The sequence below is a fragment of the Anabrus simplex genome, chromosome 14 (assembly GCF_040414725.1).
Source record: "Anabrus simplex isolate iqAnaSimp1 chromosome 14, ASM4041472v1, whole genome shotgun sequence".
In the NCBI taxonomy this organism is placed as follows: Eukaryota; Metazoa; Arthropoda; class Insecta; order Orthoptera; family Tettigoniidae; genus Anabrus; species Anabrus simplex.
The window spans coordinates 5,058,314-5,075,688 of NC_090278.1; the positions used below are offsets into that span (position 1 = coordinate 5,058,314).

Genomic DNA, 17,375 nt, shown 5'->3' on the forward strand with positions numbered 1-17,375 from the left:
GAAAAGTATATGCTGATCGCCTGCCTGCCCGCCCGCTTACAGTTCTGGGCACCCGAGGGGCGATATGCCCATGGTGAACACCTCTGGACAGTCAATGGCAGCGTGTGCGTACTTTTTGCTTCTTAGCTCCTTTTGTACCCATTGTATGTGAAATACTTTTCATATTCCATGCTAATATGATTTATTACATCCACCGCGGCAAGGTCACATGGTTCATAGAGGAGGGATTTATTACATCATCATCATCATCATCATCATCATCATCATCATCATCATCATCATCATCATCATCATCATCATCATCATCATCATCTGTTTACCCTCCAGATTCGGTTTTTCCCTCAGACTTAGCGAGGGATCCCACCTCTACCGCCTCAAGGGCAGTGTCCTGGAGCTCCAGACTCTTGGTCGGGGGATACAACTGGGGAGTATGACCAGTACCTCGCCCAGGCGGCCTCACCTGCTATGCTGAATAGGGGCCTTGTGGAGGGATGGGAAGATTGGAAGGGATAGGCAAGGAAGAGGGAAGGAAGCGGCCGTGGCCTTAAGTTAGGTACCATCCCGGCATTCGGCTGGAGGAGAAGTGGGAAACCACGGAAAACCACTTCCAGGATGGCTGAGGTGGGAATCGAACCCACCTCTACTCAGTTGACCTCCCGAGGCTGAGTGGACCCCGTTCCAGCCCTCGTACCACTTTTCAAATTTCGTGGCAGAGTCGGGAATCGAACCCGGGCCTCCGGGGGTGGCAGTATTTTCGTTATAACCTGTTAAGCAGTGATGGTAAGGTGTGTATTGAAAAATGAAGTAACTTACACTTTGCCCTAGTGGCAACCCCATAAGTAAAGAAGTTATTAAAAAATAAAATAATTCCAATTTTTAAAACTGTTAGTAAACCTGGGCACGATAAATCCCGGGCGCCACATGGCCATGACCCCTAAAATTCTTTCTCCGGTGCCTTCTTTTTCGAGATGAGTATAATCCCCCCACCCCTTTCATATATTTAATTCCCGGTTTGGTGTCGCTGAACTGTCGCAAAGCGCATTTAATAATACACAAACCCTTGTCATTTCTGGCGATTTTTGCTTTGATATTAATGTTATTAACATTTTAATTAATAATCAAGGCCGCATTACATAAGCACAGAAGAAAAAATAATGTCAAGTACGACAGTTTGGGTATCGAAAAAAACCTCTCGTAAAAAAAGTATTACCGACATGGAAATAACTCAAATGTTCTTCTCATGTAAATGACATGAATAATATCCTGCGATGCTCATTTACTATCAAAATAGAATCTCGTTTGCTATTAAATTGATTATTTCAACAGGGCTGTTATTGTAAAGTGCCGGCCCCGTGGTGTAGGGGTAGCGTGCCTGCCTCTTACCCGGAGGCCCCGGGTTCGATTCCCGGCCAGGTCAGGGATTTTTACCTGTACCTGAGGGCTGGTTCGAGGTCCACTCAGCCTACGTGATTAGAATTGAGGAGCTATCTGACGGTGAGATAGCGGCCCCGGTCTAGAAAGCCAAGAATAACGGCCGAGAGGATTCGTTGTGCTGACCACACAACACCTCGTAATCTGCAGGCCTTCGGGCTGAGCAGCGGTCGCTTGGTAGGCCAAGGTCCTTCAAGGGCTGTAGTGCCATGGGGTTTGGTTTGGTTTGTTATTGTAAAGTGAAATAGAGCGTACTCTCGCGAAATTATTGCCGTATGTTGACAGCATACGAAGCTCCTAGGCATGTGCATGGATACAAAAGCAAAATGCCCGCCTCTGTGGTGTAGTGGTTAGCGTGATTAGCTGCCACCTCCGGAGGCCCGGGTTCGATTCCCGGCTCTGCCAGGAAATTTCAAAAGTGGTATGAGGGCTGGAACGGGGCCCACTCAGCCTCGGGAGGTCAACTGAGTAGAGGTGGGTTCGATTCCCGCCTCAGCCATCCTGGAAGTGGTTTTCCGTGGTTTTCCACTTCTCCTCCAGCCGAATGCCGGGATGGTACCTAACATAAGGCCACGGCCGCTTCCTTCCCTCTTCCTTGCCTATCCCTTCCAATCTTCCCATCCTTCCACAAGGCCCCTGTTCAGCATAGCAGGTGAGGCCGCCTGGGCGAGGTACTGGTCATTCTCCCCAGTTGTATCCCAGACCAAGAGTCTGAAGCTCCAGGACACTGCCCTTGAGGCGGTAGAGATGGGATCCCTCGCTGTGTCCGAGGGAAAAGCCGACCCTGGAGGGTAAACAGATGATGATGATGATAAAAGCAAAATAAAGATGACCGGGCGAGTTTGGCCGTGCGGTTAGGAGCGCGCAGCTGTGAGCTCGCATCCGGGAGATAGTGGGTTCGAACCCCACTGTCGGCAGCCCTGAAGATGTTTTTCCGTACTTTCCCATTTTCACACCAGGCAAATGCTGGGGCTGTACTTTAATGAAGGACACGGCCCTTTCCTGTCCCATCGTCGCCATAAGACCTATCTGTGTCGGTGCGACGTAAAGCAAAATAGCAAAAAAAAGAACAAAAGGATGTCTTGTAAATTTATGGGTTGTTCCTTGTATTATAATGTTTAAATTTTATGTTATTAATCTTTTAACAATACAGACTAATAAATACAAAGGAATTGTGCAATTTGATGTTGTTGGCGACAATATTCACTTTGCTATTTACATTTTATAATTTATGTACAAGTTTCTTAGCACAGTATCAAAATATAAGTATGCAACAATTGGCTAGGTTCAGAAATTTGTATGTTTTATTTAGTTCAGTGTCTTGCTGTCTTTACATTTTGTGGTCATCTGTTGTTGTGTATAAAACTATAAAAATCACAATATCTAGGGCCTATTACTACTATCTTTTATTTTTCAGAAGGCTAGACTATGTGGTGTAGTGGTCAGCGTGATTAGCGGCCACCCCCGGAGGCCCGGGTTCGATTCCCGGCTCTGCCACAAAATTTGAAGAGTGGTACGAGGGCTGGAACGGGGTCCATTCAGCCTCGGGAGGTCAACTGAGTAGAGGTAGGTTCGATTCCCACCTCAGCCATCCTGGAAGTGGTTTTCCGTGGTTTCCCACTTCTCCTCCAGTCAAATGCCGGGATGGTACCTAACTTAAGGCCACGGCCGCTTCCTTCCCTCTTCCTTGTCTATGCCTTCCAATCTTCCCATCCTTCAGCAAGACCCCTGTTCGGCATAGTAGGTGGTCATCTTCCCTAGTTGTATCTCCCGACCGAGGGAAAAACCAACCCTGGAGGGTAAACAGATTAAGAGAGAAGGCTAGACGCCAGTATGTAAACGATGCGATTACCAGAAAATTGTCCCGTTCCATGGCTAAATGGTTAACGTGGTGGCCTTTGGTTCAGAGGGTCCCGGGTTCGATTCCCGGCCGGGTCGGGGATTTTAACTTCAAATGATTAATTCCCTTGGCTCGGAGACTGGGTGTTTGTGCTGTCCCCAACATCCCTGCCACTCACACACCACACAGAACACTATCCTCCACCACAATAACACGCAGTTACCTACACATGCCGCAGATGCCACCCACCCTCATCGGAGGGTCTGTCTTACAAGGGCTGCACCCGGCTAGAAGTAGGCACATGAAATTGAACTAGAAAAACTGGCTCCTAGATTTGAGTGCTGGCACCTAGATTTAAAAACATCTGTCATGGCCTGTTGTTAACCATTTCTTGGTTATTTTCAGTTTAATGTTGTATACATAAATTGAAAAACATTGAGTTGTTCCAGTTTTGATATTAAGATTTCCCTGTCGATCATGTTGAGGGGGATCCCATCAGCCCTCTTCCCGTTAGATGTAGTTATATCGGACATCGACAATACGATAAAACTAGCAACGAAATCTACTGCACTATACACAGTGATGGAAAACAACGTGTACCGGGTATATGGGCGATAGAGAGTTGGTCATACTGATAAGGTAGGGTTGTTCATGTTTTTTCACTTTAAGCTTTGCAGAAACAAAACATTTTATGAACCTGAATTCGGATGCATATGTAAACTGTGCGATCGTGAATGTGATACATACCACGTCTTAACATGTCCTAATAGGGGGAAATCTTTGATTAAGTTCTGTTCAGAAGAATGAGACCTATGTGGCTTGGAAATGTTTAAATTAATGTACTTACATGGCCATTTGGCTGAAATAAAACTATTATAAGGTAAGGGTATATTTTGCCCGAAGGCAGGCCCGAACCTCCGCAGAGGTGTGCCTGAGCCAGATTTTACGTACGGTAGGGTGGCCAGTTCCTTTTCGCTCCTCCCTTCCCTTACCCCCCACCAACAGCGCGTGGTAACCATCCAAATCTTGACCACGCCAAATGTTGCTTAACTTCAGAGATCTCACGGTATCCGGTGTTTCAACACGGATACGGCCGTTGGCCGTCATACTGATAAATGATTCGAAAAAAAATCCATATCTCTCACCGTTATCATTTCACTAGCTGCCGAAGTTAGCTAATCAGATCACTTCGTGGGCGAATTCAAATAGTCTTTGCGAGGCGGTGTTGCTAAATCTGCACGTGGTGTAAGACCCACCTTGAGAACAATAATCGCAGAAAATACCTTCTCCAGGAGGAAATTTGAACACGGGTCTCCGAGGTTAAAGGATCGCGGCATAGCAAGTACTCTACAGTGAACCCGGCTGAAACCCACGGTATGTTTGTATTTGATGCTGATTCTTCGGCGTGGCTCTCAAGCCGGTGTTATAAGCCACGAGTAGATTTAACAAGACCTCGCAAAGCACATTTCAATCCGCCCGCGAAGTGATATGATTGGTTAAATTCAGCCGCTGATAAATCGCAGTATTGTATTTGATAAAATGACAACAGTGCGAGATATCGAATTATTTTTTCAAATTATTTATAAATATGGCCAACCCTCTATCGCTCATATACCACGTTCACGTTGTTTCCGACCACTCTAAGCAGATGCACGGCCGACTGGATCCCTCGCTGCGCTTGAGCTAGCTAGAGTGACGCATCAAATCGGCCGTGGGAGATGATATGGTTCTTGCGTCCACCAATAGACAGGACATCCCGCTCGCCTTTTCTGCATTGGAAATGTGGGTAAATGAAAACAACAGCACACTAAACGAAGAAAAGTCTAAACAAATTACCTTCCGGAAAGAGGGAAAACTTACTGATGAAGATGTCCTTTAACTACAAGAATAACCATCTGGAAAGAGTTAACGCGTTCAAGTAGACTATCTAGGAATTACATTACAGGCCACGAACACCTTGTTCAGACTAGGTGTATAGTAAGGGGAAGAGCGATTGCAGCGGTAAAAGCAGTGTGTGGAATCGAAGAAATCAGTCGACCATCTATTCAAACTGCAATGGCTCTTGTTAATGCAACAATCATACCTGTCTAGAAAATGTGACAGCTCGCTATAGCAGCCCCTGGGCTTATCAAAGTCCACACATTCAAACGTGTGTTTGAATTGACGAGAGAAACTTTCCTTATAGATGATTTAAGAACAAAGGACAGCGGACAAATTGGGGCAAATATTCGTTTGTTGAAGTGGAGATAGGGACTGGAATAATTTACCACGGGAGATGTTCAATTAATTTCCGAATTCCCTGCAATTGTTTTCCCAAGAAAGGACTGCCACCTGGGCGACTGCCCTAAATGCAGATCACTGGTGATTAATTGATAAGAGCATGTTGCGACCTGAGAAAACAAGGGAACTAAAGGAGGAGAGGTAAAGAAGTGAATCATGGGCCGAATTCTTCTCTACGGATGCAGTGATAGAGGTTGGATGGGACCCAATTAGAAACTCCGCCATGTACTGACCCGTGTGACAGTAGGCCCTACATGGTTACCACCATAAAAAAATGTGTAAAGACTAATTTCCATGAACCAAACGAAACATACGTTTGCAGATTCTTATGCTACTCACTATGTGAAAGATACCACATAACTTAATGCCAGCAAAGAAAGATCCCCATCACAGAATATAGTGTAATGTGAACTACAGTATATATTGTAATAATTAATTATTATTTTCTTTTACATAGCATATGGTCTTTCGACTGCAATAAATCCATTACCGGTGTTATTAAAAACACTGAGACATAGATTTGCGGATTTTCGTCACTGAGTGGTCGTAATGTTATAAAAATGTATATCGGTACTGTCACAACATTCAGGTACAGCTTTCTAAAATAGTGTCAATGTCAGTGAATTCAGTTACCGCGCAGAAAACGAAGAAACATGTTTATAACAAGGTAACTTGTTTCACAAAGAAAGTATCCTGAGTCAGAAATTAACTTGCAATTGTACATACGTATATTATCAGTTACCTAGGGTACATAATGAACAACAGCATTCCATCATATCAAGCACGGTAGTGAAAAATAACAGAATTATCATACTTTAAAATGAGACCAGATTAGTAAGTCTACTTACGAAAGGGGAGTGTGTTGACTTATAGGCCTGGATGCAAGGATGTTTTCTAGCTGATCGTTGTTGAAGAACACCTGACACTATCTTCTGATGGAATGGTTGCTTAAAAGATTCGGATATTAACACGGTCTGGTATTCCCGAGGAATAGTATAAAGTCCAATTGCATCCACTGATCGGATGTGCAAATGTCGATCTTCACATGTACACGAAGAAAACGTTGGGCACACACAACAAGGATATTTCAGCTCCAGTGGTTTAGTATATTGCTTTATTGACAAATCATATTGCTCGTCATCTTCTAGTTCATGATCACTGGTCATCCATGCCTCTATGTATCTAGAAACATTTTCTGCAATAATCCAGAAAATGGACATTTCACAACAAACATTTTCTGCTAACGAATTACGTTGCTCGATTAAATATAAACCATGATTTCGAGCAATTCTTTAATAGGAAACTCGTTGAAACATGATAATCCCGCACAAATGTTCAGAAATGCAAAAAGCTCGTTCATTATTAAAATACCGATAATACAAAACACCAATCACAAGTATACGATAGGTATCACAATATTATAGGGCCTACACAGATCGTCTACGTTCACCACTAAGAAGAAATCTGTAATAAATATTGTCCGAAATACAATATGGAATTCTTGAGTACTGAAGTGTTCATATAAAATACACTTTCTGATTTATTACAATTTTGGATTTCTTGGAGATACTGGGAATTTTAATATTTTTGATGGTCGGGCACCTAAAATTTAACTAAAGTACGATAACCGCGCTACGGCAATACTAAACGAGATAATCGCCGATCGATATGTATCCGATATCATCAGTACGATTGTTTATTTGTTTCTGCGACGAAAGGTGCTTCATCTATGTATGAAGTTCGAAGTGGTATTCTTTTTCCTTGATTATCTCATGCGTTCGAGCATCAGAAACATCACCCAGAAGAACCATTTGGCTTTATAATGCCGCTTATTTAAAACAACTTCCTTACAGCTGGAGAATAGGCCTAGTATGACTGATACAGTTAGAGACCGTATAAAAGTAAGTAGAAAAAGTAATCCGTCTCTTATCTGTGATGAAGATAATAAAACGATACTTAACCCATTACGAGAGGGTAATCTTAATGAGGCTGCATTATATCTAGAAGTGCTGCTCCAAAATGCTACTTACCATCAATACCTGCGGTCAGGAAATATCAACCCTGGTTCACCAAGGAATGCTATAAATGTCGTAGATATGCACTGGAAGCATTACATATAGAAAGAAAACGAAAGAATTCCTTGAAATATATGCCAGTAAAAGGTGAGCATACAAACTACTACTAAGAGAAGCCAAAAATCACTATAGAGGGGAAGAAGAAGAGAAACTTATAGAACGTGCCAGTCTAGATCCTTACCTGGCTCTGAAGCCTAGACAACCAAAGTTCTGCACGAACTTACCAATGGAAGTTTGGGAAAAGCACTTGAATGCAATGCTTCAAGAGAGAGACACACGACCCACTAATTATTTCGTGCCAGTTTTTCAAATAATCCCTGAAATTGGCAGATTGAGGTTGTATCAACTATTACAGTATCAGCAAGACATGTGGCCCAGATCACATTTTTAATGAACATCTTAAAGCCGCTCTTCCAAAAATGGGTGAATCCATCACTCACCTAATGAATGAATGTTTGCGGCAAGGTAGAATACCAGACAACTGGAGAAAATCTAGTATTAAAATACTACATAAAGGTAAAGGTGATACCGCAGATCCCAACTCATATAGAGGAATAGCGCTAGAATGTACCCTACTAAAGACTTTAACTTCACTAGTAGGTAAACGTCTCATTAAAATGGTGGATAATAACCTACCGGAGTCGCAATTCGAATTTAGAAAAGGAAAATCAACGACTTTAGCTGTCCGCTGTCTCCAGACTGACATAGAAGAAGCTTTAAAGAAACCAGGGGTGAACTGAATGCCATCTTTATAGATTACTCTAAAGCTTTTGACACCATAAGCAGAACAATACCGTTAGACAAGCTGGAGAGTATTATTGGTAGTACGAACTAATTTACACCGTTGATTAGAAACCTACAGTTCAACAATTCAATAGAACTAGATGATGTCATTACCAAATCTAATATTTTGGTACAAACAACCGGGGTATTACAGGGAGACCCATTAAGTCCACTACTATTCATCAGACATAGTACGGTAGATTTGGTAAACCAGGAAAGCGTCAAACTATTAATGTACGCTAATGATATGATCTTAACATCAACGTCAGAGAAGGGAGTACAGGAATCATTCAACCAAATAGTAGGTTGGGTAAATAAAAATGAGCTCAAACTGAATGTACAAAAAACAGTTTCCATGACGTTTAGAAGAGGGGGCCTCATGGAATCTACTTTTCTTTGGAGACCAAGAACTTAAGTCCGTAAAACATTTTAAATACTTGGATGTAATTTTTCAAACCCAAGGTATCGTAATGTTTTTACCCTCCATCTCATGGACCGTCTAAATGCATCTATGAAAGCAATATCTGATATTAAACATCTGAGAAACTTGTCTTTAGAAACAGTCATAAAACTCTTTCATCTAAAAATAAGCCCTATAGCAACATATGGCTTGGAAAACATTTGGGAACATTTGAGTATGAAACAGCTAGAAAAAATCGAGAAGTTGATGGCAATTTACTTGAAATGGGCTCTGTGCATCTCCAAATATTCTCCTTCCCAGCTCGTGAATGAGCTATCCAGAGAGGGATTTTATGTGGAGGAGCTAAGGTTACAGTTGTTACTTCCAGCAACAACACCCTATGTACATCTGCTTCGAGACCTACCGGTACGATCGAAGAAACCTGACATGTGGGAAGATTTCTACTCTACTGATTCCATGCTATATCGTGAGTGGGTTTAAGGTGGATATGAATTGCGGCACTTGCTGACAAGGTTCTCCGTTCATGGGTTCCATTATAAACTATGTAATATAAAGCATTGTCGTGAACCAGGTTTAAAATGAGTATGTTCAAGATGTGGTGCACCTCGTAGGCAACGACATTGGTGAAATTTTGTAACAAAGATTAATGTATATTAATTCTTTGCACATTAAAACAAAATTACTATAATGGATAGCAGAAACGTAACATTCTTGATGACCATGTTAGTCTATAGTAGTGTAAGGAATCGATCCAAATATTTTACAAACTAGTAATGCACAACTGATGCCCTGGGAGTAGGAGGCTGTACATTTTAAGAACATGCACATACTTGTTTCCGCCTCTGCTAATATGCTTGCACCAAAATCAGATCACATACCGGTACAATCAATTTTATACGGGAGCACGGGACAGTGGGGGGGTGTGCATCCGTGATCCTGATTCCTGTCGGACCGTTGCCTACGGTCCAGGTCGGTCGAAGGACTGTCGGATGACTGTCGGAATTACTACTGATTTCAAGTGACCATTTAAACCACAGTGTGTTCAGACAAAAACATGTACAAAGGTCGTGTTAAAAAACAATTATTATACAATCTAGATGTCATCAAATGGATATTTCGAATGTCTGAATCTATTCGATATGCTGCTGTGTGGTTACCAGCCCAATTTTTGTTCACAGGTGCTCACATATTCTCTTTGGGTGCTCATTCAATATGCTGTTGGGACAGGTGAAAATGAGTTCATCCAGTGATAGAAGGAGTCAATGTTAAGTAAGCAGAGTATTTTTATTTTATTCTTAACATCACAATTTTCTGAGTAATATTGTCGGTGAAGATTTTATCTCCAAAAATCTAATATGGTATATACCTACCAGATAACCTCATTTCTGAAGCATTTTTCATCTTGTTTAAGGATATTATTTGTTTTGAGTAAATTTAATTTAGATGATATTAAACTGCAATGTATATTAATGGGATAAATTTATACGTTATTTCTACTCCAGTCAAAAAGGTATGATGCCCTAAGAAGCAAGAAGTGTGTTTTACTGTATCGTACCGTCGTTGAAATGTTTTTTAAACATGCTGATAGTAAACATTGGACACACTGCAAACGCGTTCCACAAACTTCAATTAATATTCGTAATCTCCGCGTTCCACAAACTTCAATTAATATTCGTAATCTCGAATCGAAATACATTTACCCCTTGGCCTTGTGAATGTCTATAATTGTGTATTTTATCTGTTTTTAGGTTACATCGTCGGGATAGAAATGGATTGTGGAATCAGCCACACATAAGATATGAATGCAAAATATAAACCTCTTTCTACAGTTAATGGAATATGCAATGTGTTATATTCAGATCCTCAAAATACGCATTCGAAGGCAAGAAAAGTAATCAAAGAACCATGGGATAATGCATTCCCTATATCAAGTAAGTTCTTGTCCCTCTTAACAGAATGCAGTAGTAAAAAACTAATTGGTGTAATAGGATTTTATTCCTGGTTGTCAGCTCACTGTATATTATGGGCCTATGTAGTAAGTGAAGGACTTCTTTGATTTTGCAATATCTGTGTCCAGTCACTGATCTAGACTTAAATGAAGTACTTAAATATCAGACTGGTGATGCAGAAGGTCTGTGTCAATATTGTAGATTTAAGGTTACCTTGAGAAATGAGAAGTTTGCTTAGTTGACCTGCAAAAGATGCTTGCTTTACTCTGCACTGTGCATGTGTGATACACTGTAATTCAGTAGCATTGTAATTATGTCACAAATTGTATAAAATAGAATGAACTGAAATAGTGAACACTATTAGAACATGAAAGTCTTCATGTTTTGCATTCTCAGCCTTCAATTTCTGACTATCTTTTCATGTCTGTGAAGGAACCATTCTACGTAGTAAAAATATGTAAAAATGATGTAAATCAATACTGAAGTTGCAGAGAAGAAAGATCCTTTCTTTATGCTTGCCAGGACTCACCAACCTGCCACTAGAAGTAATCTTATTTTTGTAGAAAAATTAAAATGAGATTGTGCACAGTATAATGTGACAAATGTGATCATTTTCTGTGTTGCTATTGGCTGGCTGTGATGAAGGCAAGTTTGTTATTGTCTCCGATAAGAGCTCGCGTCATGTCTTTCTTTGATGTTACGTCACACCGACACAGATGGGTCTTATTGAAACGATGGGATAGGTAAGGCTTAGGAATTGGAAGGAAGTGGCCGTGGCCTTAATTAACCCTGTAGTGGCAGCGATATTTTACCGATGCTGCAGACTCTTAGTATAAATTGTGTTAAAAATCGTTGACATGTTATACATACATAAACAGCACCCCCTTTTATCCTCAAAAGTACAAGGAATAAGATGATGATACTAAAGCTGTTATTTATCATCCAAAAAGTGTAAGACCAAAAAAATATTGAATTTGTTTATATTATTTATTTTTGCAAAAGTTTTGATATAGGCTATAGGCTATGATATGTTTATTTTTAGGTAAATTAAAAAAAAAAAATACATATACAAAAGGAGTACCAGTTCATAGTAAATAGTTGCGTATCAGTATATAGTTCATAATACTGTTCTTAGCTGGAAAAAATATACAACAGTGTATACAACAATCGTATGCTACCACTTGTACATTTCACTCGGTCACTCGGGTGGGTCTTTCTTTTTGCTCCACGATTGTCAGGCCTCCAGAAGTGCACTAGTTTATGATAACACCCCCCTGGTGAATACCACCATTACATCCTCGGCACCAGAATGTAGACTTCTTATTTTCTTTGCAAGCATGCAACACATAGGCGATTGTTATTCTGTGACAGTTTTTCGAGAGCGTGAGAGGGACCTCCTGCATAACTTGTTGGCCTCACAACTGGAATAGGGAACTGTTCATTTAGCAATCCCCTAACCATACTGACCATGAAGTCTCGTCTTGCTAAAGGCTTATCAGTGTTCTTTATGTACAGGATGTATGCATCAAATAATGTCATATCTAGAAGATTTGAGAAAATTTGCTTCCAGTACTTTCTGGTCAATCTGGAACAAGTGGCATGGTAAATGCACTTATCTTTATTATTTTCACCTCCCATGAAAATATTGTACTTATGAATCAGTAGTGGATTCAACCCTTCGACTCCTTACAACATTGTGCTCAGAGTGACACCCAGTTGTGAGACATTAAACTGGTTTCCATGTTTTCTTCTCTTTATAAGCAACCAGTAGACCTTGCCTAAAGTAAACGGTTTGCCTAGATTCAAGTTTTGTACCTAAAACAATGTGAGACATCCCTTTGAAGATTTATTCACTGTTCCTGTGAGGAAATGATTCAGTATTGCTGACATGAGTGCATATCAACACTTCAGATTGATATCAGAAGGAAAATTGGCGACTAAATATAGCTGGCTCAGCTGAGACATACGTTGTGGCCGGCCGCTGAGTATGTAGCAGCTAGCCCACGACCGCGGTATTTTGATGCTACTTTGGCAACGATTTACACTAGTTTAGTGCAACATGCTATTATACAAACTATTTTATGATTATGACTGAACATTTCTCCTTTGATTGATTCGTAATTAGCATATTTCGATAAATAATAATTCAATTACCGAAATAAAATAAAGAGCATGTCAAAAACGCCTGATATCAGGTGTTGCCACTGGGCAAACGCATAAAACGTCCAATATCAGGCGTTTGTCACTTGGAGGGTTAAGGTACAGCCCCAGCATTTCCTGGTGTGAAAATGGGAAACCACGGAAAACCACCTTCAGGGCTGCCGATTCGAACCCACTATCTCCTGGATGCAAACTCACAGTTGCGCGCCCCTGACCTCACAGCCCGGTGTGCCATGTTTGGTCTTAGGATTGCCACATTCAGTTAAAATAACAGAAGCATCCAGTTTGAAATTGCAGGCCAATGGTGCTTCAATTATAATGGACTGAGCGAATTCTGTTCCGGTTTCCCACCTTTTGAAAGATATTTATTATTTTTTGCCTTATCAAGATAAACCCTTTAATTAGTCACGTACATGTTTCGTCCCTCTGTACGGGACAGCTTGGAAGATAAATTATATCTAAAAATAGATTAGACAAATTTAAAATATAAAGTAAAAAAAAAACATTTAAGTTCTTTAAAGTGATGTTTTACCGCCTTAAATTAGTGATTTGTGGTTAAAAATCTTCAATAAGCTTTCTGGTCGTGTTTTTGATGTTGACAATAAAAGGTGTTTTAACCTAGGTGGGGAAACACCTCTTGACTGCAATTACAGTGTAATACGGATGTACTGTATGCTCTTGATTCTGCCAGTGTGGTTTCTTGTTAATTTTGTTATTGGGAGTCTAGAAAGAAGAAAAGAATTCACTTTATTTTTGTGTGAGGAAACTGTGTCATTATGCAGTGATGCTAGAGAATGGTCCCTTTGGAACGTGATTGCGTTGAGCAGCTGACCGGTCGAAGGCACGGAAGGAGGTGCGGAGGGGGAACATATGATTGGTGGAACGTTCATGATAACTTTAGAAATTATTTAAAAAATTAAAAAATGATGATAATGGCGTATGGCCCTAGAGAGGCCTGGTGCAGGTATTTCTATTAGATGCCGTATAGGCGACCTGCGCATCTATGAGGATGGGGTCCTATCTGAGATGAAATCTAATGCTGAAAACATCACAAACACCCAACTCCTGAGCCGTAGGATTTAACTGATGAAAGTTAAAATCACCGGCCTGACCGGGAATTGAACTCGGGACCCCTTCAACCGCGTGCTAACCATTTAGCCATGGAGCCAGATGTTTTTTTTTTTTTGTGAAACTATTGTTAAATTTTCTTCTAATAATGTGTTTTTCTGAAATTTCAATTAAATTAGACCAGTGATCTTGTCACTCGCCGGACCTGACCTAAGCAGATCCGTGCACCAAACCAATGGCTGGGCTGTTTTGCAGCTCTAACCTGGGTGCTTATGAACCCAGTGCCCCTTTGCTTGTTGTGCAGTAAATGGTCTTGTCACTGTCATCTGGGGGCTCCGGCATCTTTGATAGCTGTCCAGGTGTAATTCAACTCGTAACCACTCTCAAAGATAGAACACACTGCTGTGCTATATGTCTGCTGTGTAGGTTAAAACATTCGCTCCTAGCTCCCTCCGTGGGTATTTAATCATGCAGCCCAATTTTTAGATGCCACCCTGACTCGCTAGGTAACATTTAATGCCAGTGTCATATACTGAGGGCTACCAAGGCTATTGGTGAAGCACAAACCTCAAATGAGAACGATGGAAATCTAAAGCATATTATAATGTAAGCATCTGGCACATTGTTCCATGTATAAAACTTGAACGCAATGAGATAAAACAATGCTCATATTTCTGGAGCAAGCCATAGTAGAATGATCTTGCAGTCCATATGCTATGCCCCTCTGCCCTCACCTCACCTCACCTCACCTCACCTCGCATGACTTGCTGCTGAATGCCCGATAGGTGCGGGGACCGTGGGGATAGGTGTGCTAGCCTTCGTTCCGTCAGATTCCCCCTGTTAACGAAAGAGATAGCTCAAAGACTCGAAATTCTCCAGAAGTTTCCGAATTGACGGGTGTTTCTCATCGTATATACTGTACTTCCTCACCTCACACATCTGACTTAATTATATAGATAACAGAGTGCTGGTATTTCACTCCCTTTTGCTTCTACATCCTTTTAGAAAGCCACTGCAGGGCTACTGTTATACGAGTAATATTGTTTCCTTTTTTATAGGTAGATCTGTTAAAATTAAATCTTTCAGGTTTAGTGTTCTCTTTGGTTGATTGGAATCGAGCCTGTGATCATGGGTTGGACACCACCACCGATCTATGGAGGAAGCTAATAAGCAATTGAATGATGGGTACAACTGCTGGTAATGCTGTAAAATTTAAAATTTTAATTTAATAATAATAATGGTGCATGGCATCTGTGTGGTATAGGCTTGGTGGTGATCTAACGAGGATGAAATGAATGGCGAAGATGTGATAAATAACCCGGTTCCCAAGCGAGGGGGTTAATTCTGAGAAATGAACCGGGCCCATCGAACCAAAGGCAAGCATTCCGTCCATTTCGCCAAAATGCTGGACTTTAATTTGTTAAACCTTAGGCTACCATCTCCACTGATCAGTGGTTGAGTATTGGCAGTAGCAGAGGCCATTGCATTAGCTTGTGAAACAGTCTTGACAACACAGCAGGCTACTCCGTTGGCTATATCGAACCAACCATCGAAAAGCGGTAACCTAAATCTAGTGGTAGCCCACGTCTTGATCCCAGCATACACCACTGTTTAACACACAGATTTAACTTAGTATCACTCCTATACTATAGATCCTAAAAATCTGAAAATTTATACATACTTTCACAAGATGATCTAGTACGATTTTGTACTTGCCATGACTTCTTTTCATCACTCAACACCACTTGAATTCCAACCATGCACTTCAGAGACCTTGTGACTGGGACGTGTTTATTTAGATCACACATCCCACAATGCAGGAAATTTCTCCAAGCTGTAGTAAAATGTTTATATTCCTACTATCTACCAGCAGACTGATGTACTGTCATCTAACGTATGTTTAAACTTAATAAAGGTGGCATGAATTCAAATTTGACTAAGGTTGGATACGGTATTTTTCGCACAGTGAAACCTAATCCAACCCTGGTAGAATATTGGAGTGAATGTGTTAATGTGCCAACGTTGACTGTTCTGTTGACTAAACTCTGATGTTGTCCAAGCCATGCCATGTTGGCTTTATAACCTATCATTTGGATACCTGCTATCGAATCTGTACACTTTTCTTTATTGACTCCTCCCCTGTTTCCTGGAAACATCTGAACTCCCTAATTTATTGTCTAAATCTATCTCAGTCTGCTGAGTTTCTTTCATCTCAGCCATGGCAGAGCCATGTCTCATTTCCTGGAACCATTTTGACTCTAATTTTCCATTTTCTGAAGAATTCAAAGATTTGTTTCATCAGCCGGTTCTTGTCCATCCTCATTAAGTGCCTGTGGAACTGTACTCTTCTGTATCAGTTCAATTGCTCCTATCTTTTGGTCCCATTCTTTCTTCAATCTGAATAGTCTTTCCCCACCATTCAAACTTGGGTCTAGAATTTTCCTGAGCATCTTTCTTTCTCTCTTTCTAATGTTTTCCAGCTTACCTTCCTCAGCCATAACCGATGGTTTGGCTGGGTACAAACATTCTAGTTGATCAATCATCAGTCATCCATGATCTGCATTTAAGGCTGTTGCACAGGTGGCAGATTCCCTATCAGTTGTTTACCTAGCTTTTCCTTAATAAACATTTCCAGAGAACTTAGAAATTTATTGAACATTTCCCTTGATAATTTAAACCAATCCCTTATTCCTCATCCTATAAATCAATATTTGTCCTAGTTCGTCCTCTTGAACTCCAACTTTATCGTCATATTATCATCTTTTCTACTTTTAAAAGCTCCGCTCCAGCTTATTCATCTACTTATGTCATTCCGTGCCAACTCTCCACTGACAGCTCGAAACATACCACATAATGGGAATCAACATCTATATCACATACCACATAGTCGAACATCTCGCGTCTCCTTACTCCCAAGTCTTCCCAGCCCAAAGTTTGCAACATTTTTATAATTTATAATTATTTTATTATTTATATTTATTTTAACCATAAGGGTTAACTAATTAGGTCCGTATTGATTACAATTTAATCATACACAGCCATTTGCTTGATACTTCAAGGAGTAAATTACAAGTAAAAATAACATTTTGTAAAAGGTAACAATTACAAACAGTTATGGGAGGAGTACAAGAATAAAGTACGAAGCATGTTTTTTAAGTAAGTATCGTTTTTTAACATGACCCCTGCAGCACACCGGTCGTTCTTCAGAGCATGCACACTCAGTACGTACATCTGCAGGCTAGCCACAATCACCATTACGGAAGTATTCACCCGTATTTATGTTTGTTTGTGGATATTGAAAATGCCTCTGGCAATAAACGGTCCCATCAAGTGTGAAGTACGCGCTGCAATTAGTTTTCTAAATGGAA

The 17,375-nt window shown here is 40.7% G+C and overlaps 1 protein-coding gene across 2 annotated transcripts in view; it reads left to right on the top strand.

Annotated features, from left to right (window-relative positions):
• The first annotated feature begins 9,796 nt into the window (after window positions 1-9,796).
• Window positions 9,797-17,375, top strand: part of LOC136885710 (protein O-mannosyl-transferase TMTC4) — a 140,049-nt gene continuing 132,470 nt past the window's right edge. The window contains exons 1-3 of one of the 2 annotated variants that reach the window (XM_067158427.2): window positions 9,797-9,894; window positions 10,009-10,099; window positions 10,579-10,761. In XM_067158427.2, coding sequence (XP_067014528.2) covers window positions 10,629-10,761 — 133 coding nt within the window. In that variant the 5' untranslated portion in view covers window positions 9,797-9,894; window positions 10,009-10,099; window positions 10,579-10,628. Of the gene's footprint in view, window positions 9,895-10,008; window positions 10,100-10,578; window positions 10,762-17,375 lie in introns of those variants that run through there. The other variant, XM_067158428.2, reaches the window with a different exon arrangement.